The sequence below is a fragment of the Hyalella azteca genome, unplaced genomic scaffold (genome assembly GCF_000764305.2).
Source record: "Hyalella azteca isolate HAZT.00-mixed unplaced genomic scaffold, Hazt_2.0.2 contig15752, whole genome shotgun sequence".
NCBI classification, from domain to species: domain Eukaryota; kingdom Metazoa; phylum Arthropoda; class Malacostraca; order Amphipoda; family Hyalellidae; genus Hyalella; species Hyalella azteca.
The window spans coordinates 24261-50877 of NW_025945592.1; the positions used below are offsets into that span (position 1 = coordinate 24261).

Genomic DNA, 26617 nt, shown 5'->3' on the forward strand with positions numbered 1-26617 from the left:
GTNTACTGGAGTGGTCGTAGTAACTGTGGTAGGTGCTGGAGTGGCCGAAGTAGCTGTGGCAGGTGCTGGAGTGGTTTCAATGGCAGTGGTCATTGTAGATGTAGTGGTTGATGCAGATGTGGTGGTTGGTGCCAATGTAGTGGTGAGTGAAGGCGATGTTGTGGTTTTAGTAGGAGAAGATGTTGGGGTCGTTGTGAAAGGTTCAGAGGTTTTTATGGAGGTTGTAGAATGATCAGGAGTTGCACTGGATTCGTTGGTAGTTTCAGTTGATGTGCTGGTCGTTGAGATGATCGTTGTGGTAGAGGTCTTTGGTGGTGTTGAAGTGAGTTCAGATTCGGAGGTAGCAGAACCCTGTATGGGCTGACCAGCCTTGAATATCTTCGTTCTAAATCTTTTTCGAATAGCTGGCCTTTTTATCGTGCGACCTTGAGCTGGAGTTGTCTTAGCATTATTTTGACTCGTCAAAAGTTCAGTATTTACGTTTGTATCAGTATCAGGGGCATCGACTGGCTTTTGAAGAGTCGAATGTTCTTCGACTACTTTCGGAGTAACATTTTCAGTAACTTCCTTTTCAGACTGTACAGCATCCACAGAATCGTGCTTGGAATCACTTTCAGCTACAGCATCTTTACTCGTTTCTTGATTTTGCCGATCTCGCAACCTCTGCACTAATGTCCTAATGTTCTTCTTCCGTGCTATCTTCCTATCTACAGGAATATTATCAGCACGCAACGTGGGAATCCTAGCAGGACTTCGCTCAGGATCTCGAGGAGCGTTATGACGTGCGGAGGTGGCAATGGCTGGCTGAGCTCTTCGAGCCAGTCGTGCTGAGAGAGACGGGAACTGTCTTCTCCGACGGACGAGTGGGGCGCTGTAACAGCGAGTGAGTAAGCTTTCCCAATAATAAAATAGATTCTTATATCCCAGTTCGGGTCCTGCATTACCAGAGACTTATGAAACAACTGAAAATTTGTGTTTCAGATTTGATGGTTTAGAATCCTGATAGAACAAGAAACTTTTTAGCACAATAGATTATTTTGGAAAAATTACTATGAAAATTGTCGTTCGGGAGATTAAGTATGCTCAAATGGATTAAAATTAAAATTCACATTAAAAAATGAAATTTAAGCATAAATAGCACATCAGAAGGAATTATTAACTCAACATCAACGTCATCAGCATTTAAGTTTATCCAAGCTACTATTCAATATTATTAAAGGTCTGTAAATTCATATACGTACGTTCCATATGTTTACATGAAATTGTGTTTGGTGATAGGTTAGTCGATCGCAGGATTTACAAGAAGAAAGTCGCATGCTCAAGGCTGACAGTTACAGAGAAGGGCGGGTCTACGGTAATGAAAGAAGACTATAAGAAGATTATAGAAGAGTATATAAATTAATAAAATTTCCCCTCGCCTTTTGAAGGCAAAATAATAGAAACGTTGCTGGAGGAGCATTATAATTAACAGCAGGTCATTAATGGTCTTCGACAACAGCAAGGAATACTTTGAGTGCGATAAACATTCACAACGCACAACATGATACTATGGCTTCCCAAATTGAAATAAATATTATATAATGAGTCAGGTACACAATTCAGTTAGATTCCAAACAATACTGAATGAGTTCACCTTGTGGGTATTATTAGCAAGATGTAATTCCAATATCACCTCCAGCGACGTGTTGTTGATATTTTGAAAGAAAACTTTATTGTTAAAATATGCTCCAGAGAGGAGCTCCCATAACTTTACAACTAAGGAATGCTCACCCGTGAATGACGAGAAGTAACTAGCATTTGTCACCCAAACGAGTGATCTGTCTGGTGCCACATTCCGTCTCGCTTGATCAATCTTCCATTGCGCAGTAAAAATGTCCCAATTCGATGCTCAAGTGGAAGATTTGAGCTTATTGGGCAATGCTAAGAGTAATTGAGCGAGCGGCATGGAATCAAGGGAAGTCTCGATGTTAGGCTATGTTACAGCCAATTATGCAACTTGTTTGAATAAGAATAAAATAGATAAAAAATATACCGTAGAAAATTCGCACAATCGGATATTTTTATTTTTGTGAATAAGTTGTAATTACTAAAGTAGATTATCCTTGAATGATAATATGTGTTCGTTCAGACCCATTGTTTTCCTTCTGGTAAAGTAATAAATTTCAACTCATTTGAAGTGAAAATTTCGTGTTATTTTGATTGTTTTGTAAGGCAAGACTGAGTGTTAGTAAATTGTAAAAATGTACGAAATGTGGTCCGCTTTCATTTAAATAACCTCATGACATGCAATACAGCAATTTTCCTTTTGGCAAATTTCAGATCACATGCTACTCAACACAGTAAATGTTTCATCAAATTAACTGCAAGAATTCTGTGATGGAAGCTTTTGATTCACGTCATACCACTTCATTGTAATTTGTACCGACTTGCGTTCCGCCGATTGCGTATGAAAATTGATGAATTGAACATCAGTATAGTGTGTATCTCATGTAAATAGATAAATTAATATCATCGCTTCACAAGATAGTTTCACAGGCTTTCATTCTAACTGGAGAGTCGAATGCAATAAATAAAAAAATTTGAAATTTAGTCACACGTCGCCAACACATGTCTCTATTCAAAGGCCGCTACTCAGCTGGATTTACTGGTAGTTGATAGTCTCGTATAATTATGATGTAATTCCAAGTATAATTCAGCAGATGACATCATTATTTTTTATAACAATGCCAAAGATATTTTCCTGAAAATATTAAAATATACCGTGGAAAATTCGCACAATCGGATATTTTTATTTTTGTGAATAAGTTGTAATTACTAAAGTACTAAATTACTAAATTCCTTGAATGTAAATATGTGTTCGTTCAGATCTATGGTTTTCCCTCTAGAAAAGTAATAAATTTCAGCTCATTTGAAATAAAAAAATATCGTGTTAATATTATTATTTTGTAAGACAACACTGACTGTCAGTAAATTGTAAAAGTGTATGAAATGTGGTCCGCTTTTATTTAAATAACCTCACGACATGCAATACAGTATTTTTTTTATTTTTGCTATTTTTTATTTATTTTTTTTTTGCTATTTATGAAATGCTACTCAACACAGTCAAAAACTTTGTTGCTTCACGTGATTGTTTCACTGGCGTTCATTCTAACTAGAGAGTCAAATGCAAGAAATAAAAAAATTTGAACTTCGGTCACACGTCGAAAACATGGAATTATTCAAAGGCCGCTACTCAGCTTCATTTACTGGTAGTTGAAAGTCTCGTATAATTATGATGTAATTACAAGTATAATTCAGCAGATGACATCATTATTTTTTATAACAATGCCAAAGATATTTTCCTGAAAATATTCGTGAAATAGTAATTTTAGGGCTTCAATAATTGAGCTATCATTGAAACACAATAGTGCTCATGTTGTGCATGCGTTCTTTTGCGGCAGCCACGGAAGCAAATAACGCAAGCATTGGTACCAATACAGAATTCGCTTTACTTCTGACGGTATGTTTCTTAGCTCCATTATGAATCCCTTTAGACAGATTAATACTTCTAAACATATATAAGTGAATAAAATAACATAATTTTTCTGTTATATTCAATATATCACACCTTAAACGACAAGCATATAAAGTAGGCGCCATGGATCCAGTTGATCGTGTGCACGGAAGCTAAACGTGACAGAAATGCGGAAGAACAAGTAGGGCCTGTTATGTATAAGAGGAAACGCAAGCTGGGGTAGTGACATATTCACGCGCAGGTAAGTAAACTCGTTTGACTATGGAGCCCCAAAAATAAATGTTTTCGTGTTAACAGCATTCAATGTTGTAACAAAAGTCAGTTTTGTCGAATATAGTCAATAGGTGGGTGCGATGGCTCGAGGCCCACATTAGGCAGGTGTTGTGTATGCCATGAGAAAGTCTGAGTTGTTTACATCTCTACACTCGATGCTGTGAGATGCAATGACTTGGAACTGCGTTCAGGAGGATTGAAACCTAATCTAAAGTTTTAGTTTAACAACAAATTGTAGAAATTGAAGATATCAAAGATTTGAAGAGTGTGTGGTTAATGCAGTCAATGGTGTGGAGTTTATTAGTTTATAACAGATTTCTAGCTTGCATATTTACGATCTCCATATTTTAATCAGCATTATCTTGAAGTTTACATCGCGAATTCTTGTTCGGTTTTCCGCGCTCAGTGTATTGTCAATTTATATAAAATAAATTAGAAATCAGGACGATGCTGAAATCTGGTTGAACCTCTTGTATCTGCTATCTTAATTGATTTAGGAAACAAAACTTTGTAAGAATAATGCATACTGGTGTCTTCTATGGCCAAGCGCCCCCGCCCAAGCGTCAAGTCAAGCGAGTGTCTCAATGAAGCACGGCGAGAAGCGCAGGAGATGTTGATGCTGTGAGAGCCAGAAAGGTAAAGGAGAAAGGGAAAGTAAAGGGCTAGAAGAGGTGGGCGCGTGCGCGAATGTCTCAGCTGGGGTCTGATTTGTGGACTGCAGAATGAAATGAGGAACAGATAACCACTTCAACGTCGGCAAATACGTTAAAAAAGTCAACACATCAGACCATGGATTCAGTTTATTGAGGTCTCGTTGTCCAAAAAGCATTGCTATTTTGTCGCTTATGTAAGACACCCTAGTCCAATTTGGCCCGGCATGAGTGCATATCTGTGCTACGTCCGCTCTCTGCTCGGGCTGTGGGTAAGAAAGTGCTTCACAATTTGGATAATATTACTCATTAATTCGCCTGAATCCAGGATAGGGCTTGAGTAGATAGAGGCAACCGACAGGAGAAGTGACACACTGTATAAGCATACTATATACAACGTATAAAGTATTGTATACAGTGTATAAAAACGTGGGTATTTCTGATTCATAAATATAAACCGATATAATCTCGACATAACTTATTTTTTCTGTGTGCAAATGGTTCTACGGTGCTTCATTAGGCAGTACCATGCACGTAAGTACAGACAGTCATTTATCGCCGGGAAATAAAATAAATGCAGAAAATTGTTAAACGTTTATGATTTTAACCGGGAAAAACTAAAAATTGAGCGAACTTATAAATTATTGAGTAAATTAACGTTACTATAAAAATTTTTGCCGAAAATCTTTGATGGTTTCAAACGTACGCGCGCATTAGATAAAAACTGTAAATACTAAAGAGTTAGCCTATCCAACGCTAACGTTAAGCTTAGAAACTTGGACTTTGAAATATGAATAATTTTTGCAACATCTGTAGCTGAAAAATATGGCTGCATGGAAGTGACTTTTTTCTCATCAATTAAACGTTATTATAATAATTTAAAGCCCTCTGTGAAACTTTCATTTTTTTAGAGCCCTCTGAAATTTTTAAAGGAAGAACTGATGCAAAGCTTTTTCAAATTACAATTAGGGCAGTTAATCCGATATTTATAACCGTGATCATGCAAACACAATTCAGATCGCTAATGTTTCAGTTCCCAGTATATACTTATAGGCAGTATATTTAAGCAAAGAAATTATCGCAGAAGATTTTGATTGTAGAAACTTCTCTCCTATTGACGCACGAGCAATGCATACAATCCATGATTTTATGACTAAATTTTCTCATGTCAACACGTTATAGGCGTAAAGTAATTAAGTTGCTCACTAACGATCTTAGTCACGATAAACCAATGATAGAAGAGGAACTTTTCCACATAAGAGAATGAACATTAAACAAGGAACAAAGTACAACAAAACAGTAAACTTCAACGTGAAAAAAGCCGGTAGTCTGTCTTTTTTACCAATAACGCTGAAATCGATTATAGAATTCAATCGTATTTAAAGTATGAATATGATTCGAACTTGATCGTTTTGCCCGATCTTCATATCAGTAAAGCAAATTAAAGCGCTAACAATTTTTCCTTATTAATGAATGGCTCAAAAATATCAATGTAATCCTGCATCGAGCATTTTAACCTGTAAATAATTTTAATAATGTTCGGTAACTTAACTTGTCGATTTTATAATATTCGCGGTCGCATTATTTGATCGTTCGTACGTGACCTAAAAAAAGGGCTCGTTTCGACCTGTTCTTTCGACGAGCATGAATCTAGAAAAATAGCTTGACACTCAACCTCTGGTACGAGGTGAAGCTAACCTTGCGGGCTCCTCCTCAGCGGGAACTTCAGCGGGAACTTCTTCAGGAGCGGTGCGTCCTCTGGAGCTGAGGCCTCTGGTGCGTGAGCTGTCGGCAGTTCCTGTGCTCGGTGTCCTGGCAGCTGCAGCGACGGCCGCCCCTCCACGTGAGTTGCCACGACCTCCTCGACGGTTGCTGAGCCGGGCAGGTGGGGTAGAGGTGGTGCTCCCTGTCCCGGGTGTTCTTGAACTACCAGGTCCGGATGGTCTGGTAACCGTGGGAGTCGCGGGTATTCTAGAGCGAGGTGTAGAGCGTGTGCCAGCCTCCGAAGACGCTGCGGGGCGGGAATTTCGGAGCCGCGTCAGGGTCGCTACTTTTCGCTTAGGAGCCGCTGTGGTGATGGTCACGGGAAGAGGTTCTTCAGGTGCAGCTGCTTCAGGGGCGTCAAGAGAAGGGAGGGAGTCTTCGGCTGTTTTTAAAGTCTCCTTCACATCGTGCATGGTTTCTTTGGTCATTTCTTCCAGCTTCATTGGTGTTTCACTTTTTAAAGTTTCATCCAGAGTTTTAGTTTCTTGCTCATCAAGCCTTAGACCTACTATATGCAGGTCAGCATGAGTTTCTTGAACTTGGCGGAGCATTTGATCGTCACTGGGCTGCTCAGATTCAGGCTTTACCATTTTCTCTGGGATATCTTCAGCAAGTTCACGAGCTTCAAGCACAGGCTCATGAGTTTCGCCAGTGGCAGAACCTGGTCCAACACGAGGTCGACGCTTGAGCTGTAGGAGACGTTGACGACGAGATGATTTGTCATCATCCCCTTCAGAAATCCTTGCAGTTTGCTCCACTAGAGCTTGAGGCTCGACTGCAGCAACTTGTGGTTGTGGGGCTACACCATGTTGGCTGGCAGGACGACGAGAAGCAACTCGACTCACGGGGCGAGAGGCAGGAGGAGCTCTCGATGGGGTTCTGCTTGGTAGCCGACCTCCCGAAGCTTGTAATCTTTCAAGCTCTTCAATCTGAGACGGCTCTATTGGGATGGTACCTTGCTTAAGAGATTGGATGAACGTTGTGGAACCTCTTGTTCGAGATGCCGCATTTGAGGGCTGAGATTGGGTCAGTCGATTGGATGAAGGTCGAGTAGACGGTCCGTCAACAGCTTCTGACGGGCTTCCTTCAGACGTTTCGCTAAAATCTGGCACTGGAGCTAAATTTTTGCGGGGAATGAAAGACGAACTTGATGGACGGCGAATCCGAGGAGCCGCTGGTTGCTCTTCTTCAGGAGCTGCTTCATTCTCAGTTTCGGAAATGAGGCTTTCTCTCGGTTGTCCGCCTATGCGGAACTTCGGGGTTTCGGGTTCTTCGACTATGTCGTTTTCAGGGGCGTCGGCCACAGGAGGTGCAACCTCATTCTGCCCTCGACGGGGGAAGAAACGCTTCAGAGGCCTTTGAGGGGAGGCCAGGGCACCAACCACTGCAAGCAGTGTGAGGCTGCGCAAGAAGAAGATGCGTATTAGGAGTGATAATATTCAAGTAAAAACTTAAAAAACTATGATATTAAGACAAATTGTATTTAAACAATGCAAATTTTTACTTTCACTGACAGTGTCTTTAACACAACATGGATGCATATGATTCTGATCTCTTTCCACAGGAATGAATACATCGAAAGGCCGCGCAACATTCAGAATTTGAAAGTTATTGTATAAGTTTATGACAGTATTAATCAGATTGAATGTTACTATATGCGACAAGTGTATGCGATAAGTTTATGCGGTAATTTTATGGTTCATCCAATACTCTTGCTATCGCCTCAACGACAATGAATTTTACTCATTGATAATACGCATTAAACATTGATGCAATGAATATCCATGCAAGGATAGATCGGGTCACACTATATTTAGAGAAATCTACCCACGTCCGTTTGATTTGAGCTACGTTTTTCGTATATAATAAAATGATAACGAAAGGTTATCAGTGTCGTTTAAATCAATCTGAAATCCCACGTGTTCTGTTCAGGATCAAAAGGCAAGATATCTCTCTCGATGTATGGTCTTTCGTTACCTAAGAACCGGTTTGAATTTAGCAAAGCAGGTCTGAAATTGATGTCAATCCCAGCATAACTGCAGTGACCTTACACCGGCAGCAGCAGCAGCAATGACCGCAGCTGACAGTTTGCTGACCTTTACTGCTCGCTATGAAAAACTTGAATACTGACTTAAAAATATCAAGCAAGTAATGAATTCGGTGACCGTGTAAAAGATCCAGACATAAAGGGTTCGTTTTACTTGCATTCACTGCAGCAGTTGGTTAATTTGACCTGCGCAATACAAAACCGAAACATTGATATATACTTTGCTTTAATTTGAATGAATCTATTAGTGTTCATGACTGACGATAAAATCATGGTGAAAAGACTGGGAAGTTGCCCTGGAAACCCGGGTCAAATTTCAAAAAGGGGGGAAAATTAGCGACCTCAAATTTCTCCACAGGTTACATGTATTTTTTCGGCGTGCACAGAGCAAGAAAAAAATTAATTATGTCAATTGTGTCGCTTGCGATCACTTTAAGTGTTTTTGAGATCTCTTTGAGGAAGCCCTAGATGTTTGAAATTGTGCCTAGAATAATGGTCGCTCAGGAATTAAGACAATTGTAAAAAGTGTGTTTTATTTTCTTCTAAAACATCTGAATATTGAACCTTAAATCTATTAGTGTCAAGTCTTGTTATTTTCATTGTGTCATGACGGTTTTTTGCGATTTCTTTGAAGAACTTAGCAGTTTACAAGAGTCAACTAAAGCCCTCCCTCTACAGCGTCAATTAGTCAATTATTAAGGCTATTGAAGGCGAAGTTTATTTTATTGATAAGTTTTTTTAATATGTTTGGATAGCCAAGCCGAGGGCTTTAAAGCTTTGATACGTCAGTGACAATTCATTTATTTGGCACCAAAATCGACTTAGCACAAAACCAGTCACGCATTTATCATTCGATATTATAACTCAAGTCAGGAAATGGCAGCAAAAAATTCTTCCTGTACATGATATTTTTTAAACTTGCAAGGTTATGTATATCGCGCTCGCATGTTTTTTTTTGAATAATTAAGTGGATATGCCGCATACAACATAGTGCGCAGCAACTGGTGCAGATGAATGTCAGAAATAAACAGTAACTTGACTGAATAAGCGTGAGAACGGCAGTTCATGTGAATGAATCCCATGAGAAACCCCAAAGCCATGAATCCTCTGAGAAAAGAATGTCAAGCGGCAAGGTCATAAGTGTCGCAAAAAAAGGACTCGATCTCAGTCGCGGCAAACGCAAGCGTCAGGAAACGAACAAGTGGAAGTTGAAAGTGAGCTCGAGAGAAGGGGGAGTGCAGTGGGTCGACATAGAGGCCAAAAAGAATGAGCGTTAAACTATAATCATGGAATTTTAGAAAAAGAAGCGTGCACCTTGTGGGAGGTTCGGATTGCAGCAGGTTTTGCAAGGTTTTGGCAAGAATTCATTAAATGTAATGGAAGTAAATCCTGACAAAATTTATGAAAGAAGTTGAAAGAATTTTACGATAAGAAATGTTTACAAATATTTTTGGAAAGTTAATATAAAGTAATCATAAAAATTTTGTGGAGTAGAATCATAATAATATATTGGGGGATTTTGATAGAAAATGTAGGTAAGCAGTGTGGGAAACAAATAATGGTGGCGGGGAATAAATATATGGGGAGTGGGAAATAATGGGTATTGGAAATAAATATTGCGAATAAATTTTTTGTCCCATGGAGACGCTTCTGTTTCGCGTTTCTTATTTGGTTTCAGTCATCATTGGTTTGTGAAATAAATAATTAAACTCACAGGAAGGAAATTTGAAAATTATAACAGGAAATAGTTTTGAAAATTTTCAAGAAGGAATCCTAAAAAATTTTCGGGTGGCAGTCTGACAGTCAATGCAATTGGTGGTAACGATTTATATGGAGAAAAAAAAAGTAGCGGGAGTTCTCGCCACAAATATATACACTTTTATGCAATCTATAAAAAACATTCACATCCTTCACGTATGAACTCATTCGTAAGTTTTCATTTGCCCAAAATGAATTCCCACGATATTGAATTGTTTGCGAAAGCTCTATATATACACGCAGCTACCCTTAACCTTTCCGTCGTCCTGATTTTATTCCTTACTTGCATAATGCATCGTGCTATGTTAGTTCGGTTGTCGATCTTGCATGACTTTAACCTGATGCAGGTATATCACCTCCCCCTCCCCTATTCCGCACCGAAAGGAAGGGTTCTATAGCAGGTAACATGGGTGGCTCTCTATATAAAATAGGCTCTATATACAGGCTTGGAAATTAGGCAAGGCTCAGCGCTGTTCAAGTGCGTCGGCCATTCATTGGGAAGCTATAAATCACATTCCATGTTGTAAGAGACCTTATAATGTAGCCAAAAAATATTTGTGGATAACAATGCAAGTTTATAAATGAAGCAGAATGGTTCTAATACTTTAAGAGCAGCATTCCAAAGTGCGGATTAAGCTACAGCTTTAACGATACTACGCAGATCATACAATAACACAGGATACCTCCCCTATTCCGCACCGAAAGGAAGGGTTCTATAGCAGGTAACATGGGAGTATAATAGGCTCTATATACAGGCTTGGAAATTAGGCAAGGCTCAGCGCTGTTCAAGTGCGTCGGCCATTCATTGGGAAGCTATAAATCACATTCCATATTGTAAGAGACCTTATAATGTAGCCAAAAAATATTTGTGGATAACAATGCAAGTTTATAAATGAAGCAGAATGGTTCTAATAATTTTAGAGCAGCATTCCGAAGTGCGGATTAAGCTACAGCTTTAACGATACTACGCAGATCATACAATAACACAGGATCACAATAACACAGATCATACAATAACACAGGATCCCATTAACACATCACATTAACACATGATTCAATATCAAAGGATCATAATAACAAAGAATCATGTGGATGTATAGCGCTAAGATTGCCGCTGGTTGGACGTCACTTCCTGTTACAGCTCACGCTGCTTTATCTTACCTCATAAAAATGTCACTTGCTTCTCATGGCAAACCACTAAACCAGGCAAAAATAAATGATACAAACATGCACGAGTTGCATGAGCGAAAGCTACAAGAAGTGAAACGCTCGGACTTGGAGTAAATCGGAAACCACGTTGCACCCTTTGATTGGGATACGATCAAGATTTCAAATCTTTGTTGACAAAAAATGTATTTAATTTACTTTTTTTCAAATGCGTGTGAATAACGAAGGATAATGAATACTAAAAAATTGTCAAAACATTGAGCGTGACTGTATCGAACTGTACTTATTGCACTGAACACAACCAATTCCAATTAAACTTTCCATTTATGGGGAGTCCAAGAAAAAAAGCGTGATTGAGTGTGCATTTAAATCCTATTATCTAATGCAGAATGGGTACTTCGCCACTTAATTAAAAATAAATTTAAGCTTTTTTCATGTAAATAAATAGCGGATGAAATAAATTAAAGATTTTCTTGGAGTTGCGACTACGAACAGAGGAATTTTTTACATGACAAATGCTCGTACTAAAAATGTCGGGGACGATCGGTCAAATTGTCGCGTCTGCGGTCATGAGGCCAGGTACGGATGTGGTCATCGTTATGATAACCCACATAGTCTCTCTCGCCTGACCTTCAAACACAAAAAATGCTGTAAGTTTCTATTTAATCTCGATCAGGACACCATGCAGGCCGCCAAATTTCACCGAGAGTCTAGCCTCTTTATCGAGCAGCCAATCTTCAGCAAGAACACATCATTGACACCAAGAGTGTGCACAAGCTACGTATTTATATACTATAATTTGTTGATAACACTATTTCTTACTGATTGCTAACTTGTCTCTGTTATTTGTATCAATATTTAATTTAGATATAATAAGAAAATATTTATTCAGTCATTACAACTCGCGGATGTTCCAAACACATGATCTGCAAAAATGGCAAAGCCAAAATTTCAAGCCAAAATTTCAGTTGTCATTCGAATATTGGGGGTTGTGTGACATTGGTTTAAAATTATTTATTCATTTACTACCCATGTTTAAAATCGGCATGGACTTTGTTAAACACTAATTTATAATAAATTGTTATATTATCACAATTGTAAATTCAAGGATTGCATACTGATCTCAATTGTTATAAGAAACCCATATATAAAATAAGAATCGGAATATAAATGATAATTTTCTAATGTAGCTCAGTGTGAAGACTATATTGAATTGCAAATTTGGTTTTCTAAGTAAAATCTCAACAGTTTTTTATTCAGCCATCTGTGCGGAGTACAAGGCTAGCAATAACTGGTCTCGGGAGCTCGTCACCGGGTCACCTAGCCCGGCTACCTTGAGCTCAGGCGCAAGCAAATCTTCAATCCTTGCTGCAATATAGCGGTCTACTGGCCTTAGATTAGAGCTAAAGTGACCTTAACCATGTTGCTCACTCGAAACTTTCGTTCATTGAAACCACTGCTTCTACATTATCCAAATAAAATTCTTTGATTAGATACAGAGGGACCTTAACCATGTTGCTCACTCGACACTTTCCTCCATCAAAGCCACTAAATTCGCATTATCAAAATAGGATTACTTCAGTGGACTCTATGTGACCTTAACCATGTTGCTTACTTGACACTTTCGTCTGTCAAAACCACTACATTTGCATTATCCAAATAGAATCTTTCAAGCATCAAATGAAGCTTCCATATGTAGCCTAAGCTAGCCCATGATAAGATAGACGGCGCTGCGGCAATCGTGTCTGACATTAACCAAATAACTTTAAGAGTATCGGAATAGGTTGAAGGTTGACTTTTTTTATAAAAAATTTCACATGCACTCAAATTTAGGTAGCTTTATGGAGCAAAGCTGTTCACTGAGCAGTGCCTATAGGAGGCTTTTGACATGAGTGAAGGAAACTTGTATAGCGCAGCAGTGAGAGGCATGCTTATTTGTGGAAAAAGAGGGTATAATGCTGTTTATGATGAAAATGTTGTAATGGTGAGAAATGAAAATTCGTAGTGAAGAAGAGTGATGCTGGTCATGAGAAAGAGAGTGAGATGAATGAAAGTGCTTGTAGAGGGAGTGTGGTGTTCGCCAGAGAGGGATTGATCGTCTAAAGAAACAGTGGTAATAGTAAGTACTTGAATTTTCGGCCATAGTTTACAGTTTACACCGTTAATCATTATATTCGTATATAGTGATAGTGATTAAGTTCACCCGGAAATAAATCAGTCGTCGGAAACTATCACTTCACGAAATAACTGTAATTGGGTGAAATTGCAAGATTTTTTTTCGACTGTGGACTTCATCACCCTCCTCCATCCAGTATTGTATGGACTTCACCCTGATGGGTATGGCGCCAGGTTTGCCTTCATTGATTCTCTCAAAGGCTTTCATCCACGGCGAGAATATTTAGCTTGAAAACTCGAAAGTAACGACCATATCGACACGAAATACTGACAGAAAAATTTGTGAAACATTGTCCAAATATAGATGCATTTCTTGTCTTTTTTGTGGGGGCATCCTGACCCAATTTAGCCCGGAAAAATAGCGTATCAGTGCTACGTAGAGAAAGTCAGGAATTTGTTAAACAATAAGGCTCATTTAATTGGGAATAATAAGGCTCATCCACAATTGAGCGGGCAGCTGAATTGAAATTATTTATTGTAAAGCGTTGACTCTGCGAGGGCTAGCTATGTTCAGGAGGTTAATTTTTATTTTTTTATAGTCTTTGATAGTCTTAAGCTTGTGTTGCAACCTCAAGGCAAAAAATGCTTTGAAAAATTGGATCAGGAGGTTAATTTTTNGTAAAAAATGCCTTGAAAAATTGGAACAAAGGAAATTAATTTTCGCCGAAAGGGAATGAATACTTGCATCGGATTTCCTGTCTTGATCTGTGAGTATATAATAAGTTATTTAAATTCTCAACTGCATATTAGATGGCGCTCCTACATCGCCTTCGAATTTAAATTCCAGTGGGAACCATAGAGACAATAAAATAGTCGTGTCAATATCAGGCGGCAATAACTGACAAATAGCACAATAAGCCAGAAACGCATTCACTAATGAATATTCTTAGAAATATATTTTAATCACTAGCAAAGACTTAAACGAGTTATAAATTTAGTCCATGTTGTAGACGTGATGATGTCATAATGACAACATCAGTTTAAAATCACTCCTCGCACCATCATTCGATTGTGATGCAAGTATTTCAACTTGAACGAATGTGTCCTACAAAGTTTGAAAGTTAAAATATCTAAAATCAAACAAATTATTTCATATTTTGAAGATGCTATTTCTTGAATTATTTCGTCAACTTTCTATAGTGTTCTCTTGGTATAAAAAAATAATGAAGGAAATTTAATGAAAAGCTTGTAATTAAACTCATTTGAGCAAAATTTTATTAGACAGGCTTCGAAGCAACAGCAAGTTTTTTGCCAGCAATTAATTTACATTGTGATTTGTTAAGAAAATTCCTAATACATATTTCTGGTGAGAATAGTTAGGTTGAATAGATTTTGACATAGGTTGAAAGATTTTCGAGGGATCCGAGCTCGACAAAATTTTGTAAAGATTTTGCTGCAGTGAAACACAGAGACGCGCAGCGCCGGTCTCCCAGGCAAGCGTTGCGCATGGCACCAGCCAAGCGAGCAGCTGCAGTGAAAGTTGCTCAGGCGAATGTAGCGAACTTAGGGGAAACTGCAACGCTGGGATCAGCGATGTTCCCGCGCGGAGGAACAAACGCGTTACTCTCGAGTGCGTGACAAATCGTAACGCTACCATTCGCAATTGCAATGGCAGAGCTCATGAGAAACACACCAGCGAGAACACGCACGAAACTTTACTTTTCAGTACGAAACTTCTAAAGTAGTGCAGGTTCTGAAGCTAGCTGGCGAGACTGAGACTGCATGGTTTAGGAAGGAATTGAAACAAGATGCAAGCTGGGCAAAAGTCTTCAGTGGAATAATCGGCTTACAAGATTAAGTTACAACGTAGAATTCGGTCTACATTTTAAGAAAGTCGGATTATTGAACTAAGGGATTTGAGTACGGTCGCTTCACAATTTTTTGCAACTTCACTTCTCAGTTGCAATGGAAAATTTAGCGCTACCTCATACGGGACGTAAGCGAATATCTCAGGGACAACTCCTTTGCAGCCAATAATATGAGCAACTAACAGAAGAGGGGGTGTATCTTTGCCAGCAAGAACTGAAAATTGAAGAAATTATCTGACTTTATTCGTACGAGAATAGAGAGCGTTTAATGTAAGAAGAGAGAATCTTTTACAACTAGTTCATATCTGGATTAACTGCGACATTTTTGCCCATTTATATTACATTTATCAACGGCAATATGCCGGAGTAAGACAATTTGATTTTTCATTTGCTTTTTAACATGAAACGTTAAAATGCAGATTGTCAGCAGCTCGATTCCATTGATCGCTTAATAAAATTTATAGAGCTAATATAAAATTATATATATATGTATAAAATTATTACATATATTGCCATGGTTCGGTTCATTATGCGAGGCAGAAAGTTTGAACTCGAAGACCTCTACAGGCGCGACCTGCGTGAACCATATCTCATTATCAGCTGGACTTTCGCTGAGCGGAAAAAACGGGGCTACGCTGAGTGCAGGCCAAGTGGACGTGGCATACTGGCGGTGAACATGGAAGTACAGGCCTAGTGGACGTGGTATACTGGCGGTGAACATGGAAGTGCATGCCAAGTGGACGTGGCATACTGGCGGTGAACATGGAAGTGCAGGCCTAATGGACGTGGTATACTGGCGGTGAACATGGAAGTACAGGCCTAATGGACGTGGCATACTGGCGGTGAACATGGAAGTACAGGCCTATAGTGGACGTGGTATACTGGCGGTGAACATGGAAGTGCAGGCCTAATGGACGTGGTATACTGGCGGTGAACATGGAAGTGCAGGCCAAGCGGACGTGGTATACTGGCGGTGAACATGGAAGTGCAGGCCAAGCGGACGTGGCATACTGGTGGTGAACATGGAAGTGCAGGCCAAGCGGACGTGGCATACTGGTGGTGAACATGGAAGTACAGGCCAAGTGGACGTGGTATACTGGCGGTGAACATGAAAGTCTTGGGGAGCCGCTGACGGAAATTTGCGGAAATCAGAATTGAAGGAACACTGAAGGAGACGGGAACAGATTGGTTGACGTGTTATATGTATATGAATGGGCTCGGAGATGGGATAAAAAATTTGTATATAGTTTTATGGTGGGAGGATTAAGTGTTTAAGAATATATGGAGATATTGGAGCTAAAGAATGATTAAAATTGATAACATTGATGATGCTGGAAGAATCGCTCCCGATCATCTGACACTGACATGACCTGCTGGCTTCGCCATGACCTGCTTGCGTTAAGACGATCTGAAACTCGTGACCTGTTGACGCTGTCACAACATAATGACAACATCGTGACCTGGTCGCACTGTCACAACCTGGTGGCAACGCCACGACCTGCATGGTGACACTATCACAACCTCTTGGCACTATTATGGTTTGTTAGCACTACCATAATCTGCCTAAAAAATCATGTCTCGCCGGCAAAATTTCAAACTATGTGCGATGACACGATTTACAGGCACCATCATGCAAGGCCTGCAAGCACCATTGAAATCTTTGGCATTTTTATGACACTGTGACAGCCTACTGGCACTGCCGCCACCCCTTGATCGTACGGATAAAGTAGTATTGGTTTTGAAGTTTTTGCTTTTACTCATTAGGTCACAAAAGATAAGACAACAACTCTAGAAAACACTTGACACGTATAAAATTTTTCAATTTTTAATACAAAAAGTCACGGTATAGTCATGTGTTCGAATAAATCAAATAGCCACGAAGAAATATTTAGTAATTATTGTTTCGTAAAAGATATAATATGTTTACATATTATTGTTAGGTTATATTATTTTTAAATAATTCTATGCATCTGGGTCAGTAAATTCTGTTTAGCACAATACCAATCACCAGCAGCACATTACTACTTGTACGACTCGCTTACAACAAATTTGCACGTAGTGCGGATACACGCTTAATATGGATCTAAGAATTGCCCAACAATAAATAATAATTTTTTCGCTGATGTTCAATGTTAAGAAATATAATACTAAACAAATTAAATCCGTGGAATATAATCCAATGCGATTAATGTTGTCCAAATGACATCAATATGCAGGAGATTCAAAGATTCAGGTAACCAAAGAGAACCAAGTTTGTTACCTGAGCTGCTGTGGCGACAGGCGAAGACTACGCGGAGGTCAAGTTACTTTCGATCACGGCAGGGTTTCGATCTTTGCGCCGCGATAAAAAAGCGGGCGCCAGCCATCCTAAAAATTAAATGACTTTTATAGGTTCTTGATAGATGGCTAACAAAGTTTATGCGTTGATTTGCCTCTGAACTTTAATAAGATAGCCGTTTTTTAACACTATACTTGATGCGTTCAAAGTTCCAAACGATCTTGAAACTATAAGGGTTTAATAACTGCCAGAATAGAGGTGATAATACCAAATCGCGGATGCTTGAAGTATCAAAGTATTTTCACTTAATTTTTAATACAGCCAGCAATTGCATAGATTAAGCATAAATAGTACATGTACATTACAGCGTGAACAGCGAGAAATTACCTCATTGTAAACCTATGTACATGATATCATGATCTTCAAACTTGACATGAACAAGATTCATTATCAACAACAGTTTTACTACGACTCCAATGTACGGGAGCAGTAGCTTCCAGTTACAACTCTGGAATTCAGGACAAGCCTTTCACAGAACAGCGGCTGCGCAGTGTACTCGTATCCCATGATACCTCATCATAAACAAACATCAAACATAATTTCCGAGTATGAACGCCTTCAAGAACAGACTAAACGAAGCTATGGAGGGGCATATGTTCAGCCTTAAAATGCCTAGCACCTTACGGACCAGACAATAAGTCCAGCAACTATCTCATTTAATCGCCAGTTATGGAAAGATCGGGTCCCAAAGGCCGGATCCCTTGTGAATCAAGTCACGAAAAGACAAGAATCGGCAAAAGGCCATGGGCCCATTTCTTCAGTGCCGACCCTTCTATTCTATTCTATTCTATTCTATAAAGTAACACTGAGCTCCGAAGCTCCAGTAATGATAAAGTTCCAAATAATGATAATAATAATAATAATAATAATAATAATAATAATAATAATAATAATAATAATAATAATAATAATAATAATAATAACCATACCAACAATAAAATAATAATAAGAGCAACAATCTTATTAATATTGATATTAACGACATATTATTCACGGGTAATCATCAATAATAAAAGTTTCTTGATTAAATCTGTCCCCGCTTTACCTTCGCCCACACACCGCGGTGCGACGAGCCACAGTCGAACGTTTTTTGACATTATAGAAGACCGAGCAGCGGGTGTCCTTGGGCGAGTTGTAAAGTACCCATATCTCCTAAAGAGCATCCAGTCTTTCGATGACGTACCCATACCTTATACTCGTATGAGTACTTAGTATTCAAATGTATAGTACACAACTTGTCACGGGATGGTGTAGCTTTATGACAATAGCAATGACAATCTTGGATTATTTTTTGATCAAAATGGCATGAGCAACTGCTTACAATCTATGAATTAAAAGCCTTAAAATATATTTATGTATGTAATCTAGGTAATATGTACGTCCAAAAGATCTTTATCATATGTTGAATACGTTAAATGCAGAAAAGTATGTAATCATCCATTGATAGTGAGCTTTCAATAATAACAAAAACATCAATTGAGCCTTCAAACCGGAAGATGTCGAACTGGCATTTCACTTCGTAGTTTAATTTTGCATGGAACACTGTCGTACGTAGATCGCTTAAACATAACATCCACTGTTAAGGTTCAGTTTTAATTTTGATGCCTTTTCTGTATACAAATTTTCGACTAAATAATACTTTATATTGTTATTGCAATAGACTTTTTTGTAGAGAATGATGGTACAAATATTATGTAAATATTATGGAAAAAAATCCACATGTTTTCGGAAGTAACAAATGTCGCCCAATCATTTGAAAACGAATGAATATTTTATGAGACGAGTGGAATGATACTCCGAGGATGTATGATGGATTATTCAGTATTTTATACTGCAAATACTCAAAATATATTCCAGCAGTTGCAAAACAAATGTTGAGGAAAAGTTATAAACATTAATTTATGTTGCTTTTACCTCAAATTCGACAAGTGCAAACCTTAAATTCGAAGAAAAATCATTACGTCTTTCGCAGACGAGACAAGACAGTCAAAATATTTTTCCCTCGAGGTTTCCTTTGTACATGTTGAAATACTGGTTTGTTCGTCTCATTGCCCATGTTTCTCCCTCTCTCACTCAGCACAACAACGTAAGACGCCGCACTGGACTGAAGTGGGTATCGTTGCAGTGCGCGACAACCGTGACGCAAGCCAAGACCTTGTGGGTGTAACCCAACGCGATGCGGTATCCACGTCGGCTGCAGCAATTCATTTGCCTTAAAAACATCAAAAGATCATTCCGTAACGTAGTTCTTTCTGAATGTGACGCTATAGCCCTCTCAAGTTGCTCTAAATTATCCAACAAGAATGATGAGAAAACAATGTGGTCACTTTAAGCGGACCATTACATGAACCGGTTTCAGCTGATATCAGGTAAAGAAACTGTTTTTTGTTATGTACTAAGTTTTCATCGTAATAAAATCTAGTACACAAAAGGGTACATGCTAAAAAGTGTCAGCAGAGGTTTTGCAAAGCACGATCGAAGATTTGGTAACGATCAAGATCGGAAAATAGGTAACCAACAAAATGCTAAGGTAATATTTTTTAGACATTTAACCTCCTTTCGTATTGAAAAAGCGAGTACTTAAATTAAATTTATAAAGTTTCGAGTCGGACGAGCAAATAAATTTAGATAGAAATTAAACTTTCCAGTACAAATTTCTGAAAAATTTTTCACGGTTATTTTATATTCCAAATAAATATCGTCCGGGGAGTCGCCAGCAGGATGGCTTGGAATGCAAGGTCATACATAGCATCACCACTCCAGACTGCATGGAGTTACGGACAATATTAGGGATGTGGAACTGCAGGCATGATCCAGGCCGGCCGCCTTAGACTGCTCTGTCAATGCTGGTCAAAGGCTTTTACTTAATTTTCGGTCTTATAGGGCTTTAATTTTGCTTTTAGGGCTGCAGCTCTGTGTCCAGGTCACAGAGCTCTGTGTCCAGGTCAAACTCACTTTTCGAAGTGGAGCCTCATGGATTCACTAGCATTGCTTTTATTGAGTTATTGGCAATTGTCATTCATACTGAGACAGTAATACTGCTCTTTGAAGCGGCTTTGAGCGTTTATCGGTATGCAAAATTTAAATGAAAATTATAAAAATATCTTCACAATTAGTGCAACTAGAATTTGTCAATGCTTTGATGGACAAGTTTGAATTTATTTTCTACCACTGCATACGAGGAGGCTTCATAAAGTTCGTGAAAATTTGAGAAAAGAATCAAAGCCAAAAGGTTTATTTTCATACATATGCTCTATTTCGGTTGATACATTGCTGTAAATGTTAATACCAGCCATTATATGCCAGCCATTATATACCAGCCATTAAGTCCATCTGTGTAAAATTTAGAGTCATGCAATTTCAACCATGTTTTGGCAACTCATTTTGATGCTTCAATTGATGGAAAATGTGTACCATTCAATGATTTTGTCCGGTTTGGAACTAAAAGGAAGTCGGATTAGGCTGGAATGACTTGGACTGGAAATGCCAAGGTTGGCGTTTGCGGAGAGTTTTCCGAAATGAAAGCCTGATTTCACAATCGTTACTTGCGACTATCTACCGTTACTAGCGACTATCAAAATCAAGAAGTAGGCAATTTACAAATATACTTTTTCATTTTTAGATCGAGTATTTGAAGAAACATTTAGGAAAGTTGCCTAAACAGTACAAACTGTGCATATTGCAACCAATAAAGTAAACCGTGAGTTGATTAGTTCTTAACAAAATTTGGGGTCAGTCCTGTCCAAAGATTAGGATTGTTTGGATGGAATTTAGCATTTTATTGAAGTATAAACCTAAACTAATTCTAGGTAAAATATGAATTTTTCTTACATTATTTGTTTAGGTGATCATGTCGCATTAAGACTGTCTTACTTTAAAAGCACGATAATCAAAACTAAAACAGCGGTAGGAAATACTGCGGTAGGAAATACTGCGGTAGGAAATACTGCGGTAGGAAATATACTGCGGTAGGAAATACTGCTGTAGGAAATACTGCGGTAGGAAATACTGCTGTAGGAAATACTGCTGTAGGAAATACTGCGGTAGGAAATACTAACGCGACGCAAGATTAAGATCATGAACACGTGAATAGACGAGTGGGTTTTCCACGTAGAGAACCCTTATATGTCGTCATACCATTTGTATGACTCACTTCATACCTCTAGTATGAATTTGTATGACTCTAGTCATACCCAAAGTAAAATGATGTAGAATTGCAGGATAAATTCAACAGGTATGAAATGTAATCAGGAACAATTTTACAAACATTTGCCAAACACAATTGCCATAGTCATTAACTGTAATATACTTTCCCTGTATATTACAGGGAATACACTGTATATATTCAAATACTTTCCCATAATTCGGGCAACAGATCTAATGATTATTGAACAATATCGTAAATAAAAATAATTTTTCCCAATTATTGATCGCCTGGCATTTTCACGCATCAAATGCAACGATCGTTGCAGCTTTAACGGGAAATTAAGTGCCCATACGGATCGTGGATGGGAAACTCCTGTTCCCTGTACGACGGAGCGATGATCAGCGATATCCCTAATTGCTTCCTTCAATGGATAAAAACTTCTTGGTGGTTCACAACTGTTTTTACTCGGAGCTCAGTGAAGCGCTCAGAATATTGATCATCAGTACATATTATTCAGGAAATAATGCGTATTGTCGCGAATTAAAAAAATACGACCATAAATTGCAGATAAAATAGAAATTATTTTTTAACGCGGTAATAAGATTTGAGTGCGATGGATAAAATGAAAAGATACCATGTAAGATAAATTTGATCCTGATGACTCAATTCAAATTACGCATCTAGAAAATTATCGACAAAATATTGTGAATTTTTATTCCTTGATTTTTGTCCTAAGTATATGGAAAATAAATTTGAAAGAAATATATGGGAAATCATTCTGCTAAAAAATCTAGGGATTACAAAATAATAAAAAATTCAGAATCACCGTTTCATGATATGACAAATTTCAAACTAAAATATCATAAAACAACCCATGTGCACACTAATAGTTGCACTATTTTTTGAAGATAGTTAGATATTTATATTGTTGGAAATATTAAAACTTGAACTACATTTTACTGGTACCATACGGATGGGAAAATGAATTTAAAACAAAAAAGAAATGAATTACATTTTGGAAAAACTCTTGTCGCAGTTGAGCTATGTAACCTCGCATCGATACGCATTGTTCAACTATCGCTGGGGCGCTTTTAATTTAAAGCTGTTAAGACACTGTGAAGTGCAGTAATCATATAAAAGAATCAAATAAATTTGTACTTACATGATTGAAATTTTCATCGTGGCTCTGGTCGATGTTTGGCCACGACGTAACACTGCGCTTGCACTGGGAACAATGCAAGCGCGACGGTTGCCGCCGTTTTATATGGCGACCTTCACCAGCAGCAGCTGCAGCAACAACTAGACAGGACACCCAAGGGAAATATCAGGTATCGGGAATACTGGAATGCTAGGCGAGTATCAGCGATCGTTGAACTAACCACATACATGAATAAATATATATAATTTTTCGAAAATCAACATTTTTCAGAATCCTAAATTACATATTTGAGCTTACATTATTTATTTTTAGTTTATTGTTTCTACGCAATAATAAGTGTTTCACTCAATAATAATTGCGCACGCACTGATCTATTTCACTCTTGATTCATTATCGTTAGTTTTTGTGGGAGCTCTACTCGGAAGGAGCTCCCGTTAATTATAAAGTTGAAATTATATTCTGTTTTCATTAACTGTTGGTGAGATTCCCTGATGGGCATCTCAATCATTGCTTCATTACAGGGTATTGAAAAAAGATTCGAGTATTTATCGCTTGGACATATGAAACCAATTATTTATGATCTCAAAAACATTAAATGTTGATTGTATATTTCAAAAACGGATGAAATGGTGAGAAAATTTGAAATGTATAGATGAAAGTCAATATAGATATAAAAGTTTTTTAAGGCTAACTATTTTAAAAGTTACGTCGAGAACGATCCTCAATTCGACGCTTGCTCACAAGGGGGCAGCACTATTCACATGACAAGGTTTGTGGGCCACGTAACGTACGTACCGCTCCTCAAGAAATCAAATGAGATAAAATAAATAAATTAGATATAAACAAGGAAACATAAACTCATGAAACACACAAGTGTATCGTATTTTGAAATGAATAAACAAATAGGCTATGTACGCGCGAACAAGAAGCAGGTTTGGAAAAGAGATGAAGCAGTCTAGTGAAAGCTTCACTTGAAATAAATCAGGAAGTAGTGACTGTTCCCCACAAAAATACTTGAATAAACGACATTGTGCAAAACTTAAAAAAAAAACACAAAAATATTCTATAATGTTAAATTTTTCATTTGGTGGAGAACTACCATTTTTACTTATTGTTAAAAATTTCTTAGGAATCATATAGTTGAGCTTTCAGTTTGAAATTGCTCAACATTAATGAAAAAAATCTTTAAATAAAAAATAAAAAGATCATGTTGAAACCTGCTTGGAATGTTCAAAAAAGTTTTCAAAATTCCGCATTAAACTTTTCGCTCTACAGTAATAACGGAAGAAGGACGGTCTTTTAATGGAACGAATAAATGGGAATGAGATAGTAAATAAACCTCGCATTTTCTCGGCAGCTCAATGAACGTAGAAAGAACGAAAGGTTGCGATCTTTATTCCTCAGGAAGGAATACATTTCTTTCTTTCTCAGGAAGGAGAAAAGATCACAGCTCAAATAAGAATCGGCGACAGGCCACATCAGGCCTACACTTCAGCGCAGACATCACTATGCTATGATTATAATTCGGAAGCAACTGCGAAAGGAGTATTTTCTCAAGTTATCCATCAAAAAATTTCCTGTATTACCGATTATCATCTAGCATAGACTGATCTAATTTTCAGCCTGATGACTCGTGCCTATTTTGTTGAGCGTTTTTAGTTTTTGGTAGAATATTTTAAAAGTATTTCGCAGTCAACTTTGGAAATAAAATAACGCAATAAAATTTTAATGGCACGGATAAATTTTCTTATATTACATATACACAAAACTTTGAATGATCCGTCGAACACTCGAACTAGCTTGATTTTTCAGTGCCCTCTGCTCTAAAATTGCATGCATTTTAGTTTAAAAACCGCCGTAACCTATCTAATTGGCTACCTCAATTAATTCTGCTATGCATTTTACTTTGATGTGGATGTTTTTATAGGAATATGATAAGATAGAGCTTTTGGAAATTTTAGTTTATATTAAAATACGAGGTAAACTTATCATTATGACATGAGTTTCTTTACTATTTCACTATTTTTTTCTTTAAACTGATTTTATTCCGATTATTTTCACATACAACCTAAGAAAAAGAACATATATATATATATATATTCTCAATTGAGGAATTTTGAGGATAGACCAATTAATTGTTTAGAAACGTTAGCTCCAACTCCGTGTTGCTATTGGTAAATACGCGTACCAACCATAGAAGTTAGATGCGAAGACTATTTTTGAATTCCCTTATACATTTCATAGCTGCAATTAAATAAAATTGTACTGAAATGAAACTTTACTGAAATAGTAAAATATGAAGGTAAACCTGTTAATTGGTTCAGTAACGTTTGTTCCAATACAAAGTTAGATAACAAAGTTAATTATGTTATTATTTTGTAACGCCATTGTTGCAACTCAGAAATTTTTTACTGAAATTAAGCGTAATTAAATAATGAAATGAACACCAGCAGCCCCATGTGTGCATACTCAACTGTACATTTGTAGTGACTCGATTATATCTCGCACTGTCTTTACTTGTGAATGTCGTAATTAATTTTATTAAACCTTCAAACTCGTTGATCATCAATCTCTGTAATGATATGGAACGTAATTACCTTGAAATCTCCTACTTATTTCGGATTACATCAATTTCACTATTAAATAAGTATAAAAATATTCAGCCATTAAACCTTGTAAATTCTCGTGCACGAATAACACTCGTGTAATTTCTGAATGAATAAAATTCAGTTAACGACGAAATTATTTATGTTTGAATCGTGCCATTACATATTGTGAATTTCGTTTAGAATGTCCAGTGTGGCAGCAATAGCCTATCACGCTGTAGCGTCATTTTTTTCTGCAGCCGTGAAGTTAACCATGGGTGATGATGGAAGCATGGTTTGGGCAAGGCAAACTTGCTTCTGCATGACCTCAACATTTGAGGGTGGTTAAACCTCGGCTCTGGCCAGGCATTCGACCTCCTCTGATGGAGTTGGTCTCGAAGGTGATCTGTGAGAGAACGTAGACTTTCGTGAGAGAGTCTACGGATATGATCTGTGAACGTAGACTTTAACATCTGCTGGGGCATAAGGTTCTAAGTCTTTCACTAGAATTAAATTCCTATAATGTAGTGAAACATTTCTGTATAACTGTCAAAAATAAGTACTAATTGTGTTTTCTGTATTCTTTTGATATTGTTACTCCATTACGTTCATGACATGCTTGTATTCTTATGGCCTACCATCCTCAGGTGTTGGTCGTGCCGTCATTCTTCAACCCATTAATAAACATACTAAACCTTCATATTCTTACTCAATCATACTTAATACATATTACTACAATCAATAGGTAGAGAAACGAAACGATTATCACTTCGATTAAACGATTATCACTTCGAAATCTCAATTCACAACCCCTTAAGCACCCCTTCTTCTAAATATTACAGGGGCTTCTTGTGCTATCCCCTTTTTGTTTTGCAGAAAATTCAATCGATAAATAAATAATTAAAAAGTATAATGTATTTATATAATATAAAATAATTCTCCGAATATTTTTAGAAGCAAAAAAAAACACCCTTCTAGCACAATTATAATATACTGGTGAATGTCTTTTTCATTCATGAACGAGTATCAAGATGCCAAGGAATGAAATCAGGATGGAAACATTGTACTGGATTTTGGAAAATGTTGTAGACAATTTTTTTACAGTAGATAATTCTTCTACATCATTTAAAGGAGAGTCTAACAAAAATTGGTATGAACACATTAAGACAAATATTAGGTTCCTCAAATTGCTTCCACCACCTTCATGAATTTCATCAGATCGCTCGACGGTC

The 26617-nt window shown here is 37.7% G+C and overlaps 1 protein-coding gene across 1 annotated transcript; it reads right to left on the reverse strand.

Moving 5' to 3' along the window:
• Nucleotides 1-6: 6 nt before the first annotated feature.
• LOC108670667 (mucin-5AC) lies at nt 7-22887 on the reverse strand (the record flags this gene model as incomplete). The annotated part of the gene is made up of 3 exons (XM_018158150.2): nt 22804-22887; nt 6136-7602; nt 7-871 (listed from the first exon to the last, which is right to left on the reverse strand). Coding segments are annotated over exons 1-3 (2349 nt in total), but the record flags the coding sequence as incomplete, so codon positions are not given.
• Nucleotides 22888-26617: the final 3730 nt, after the last annotated feature.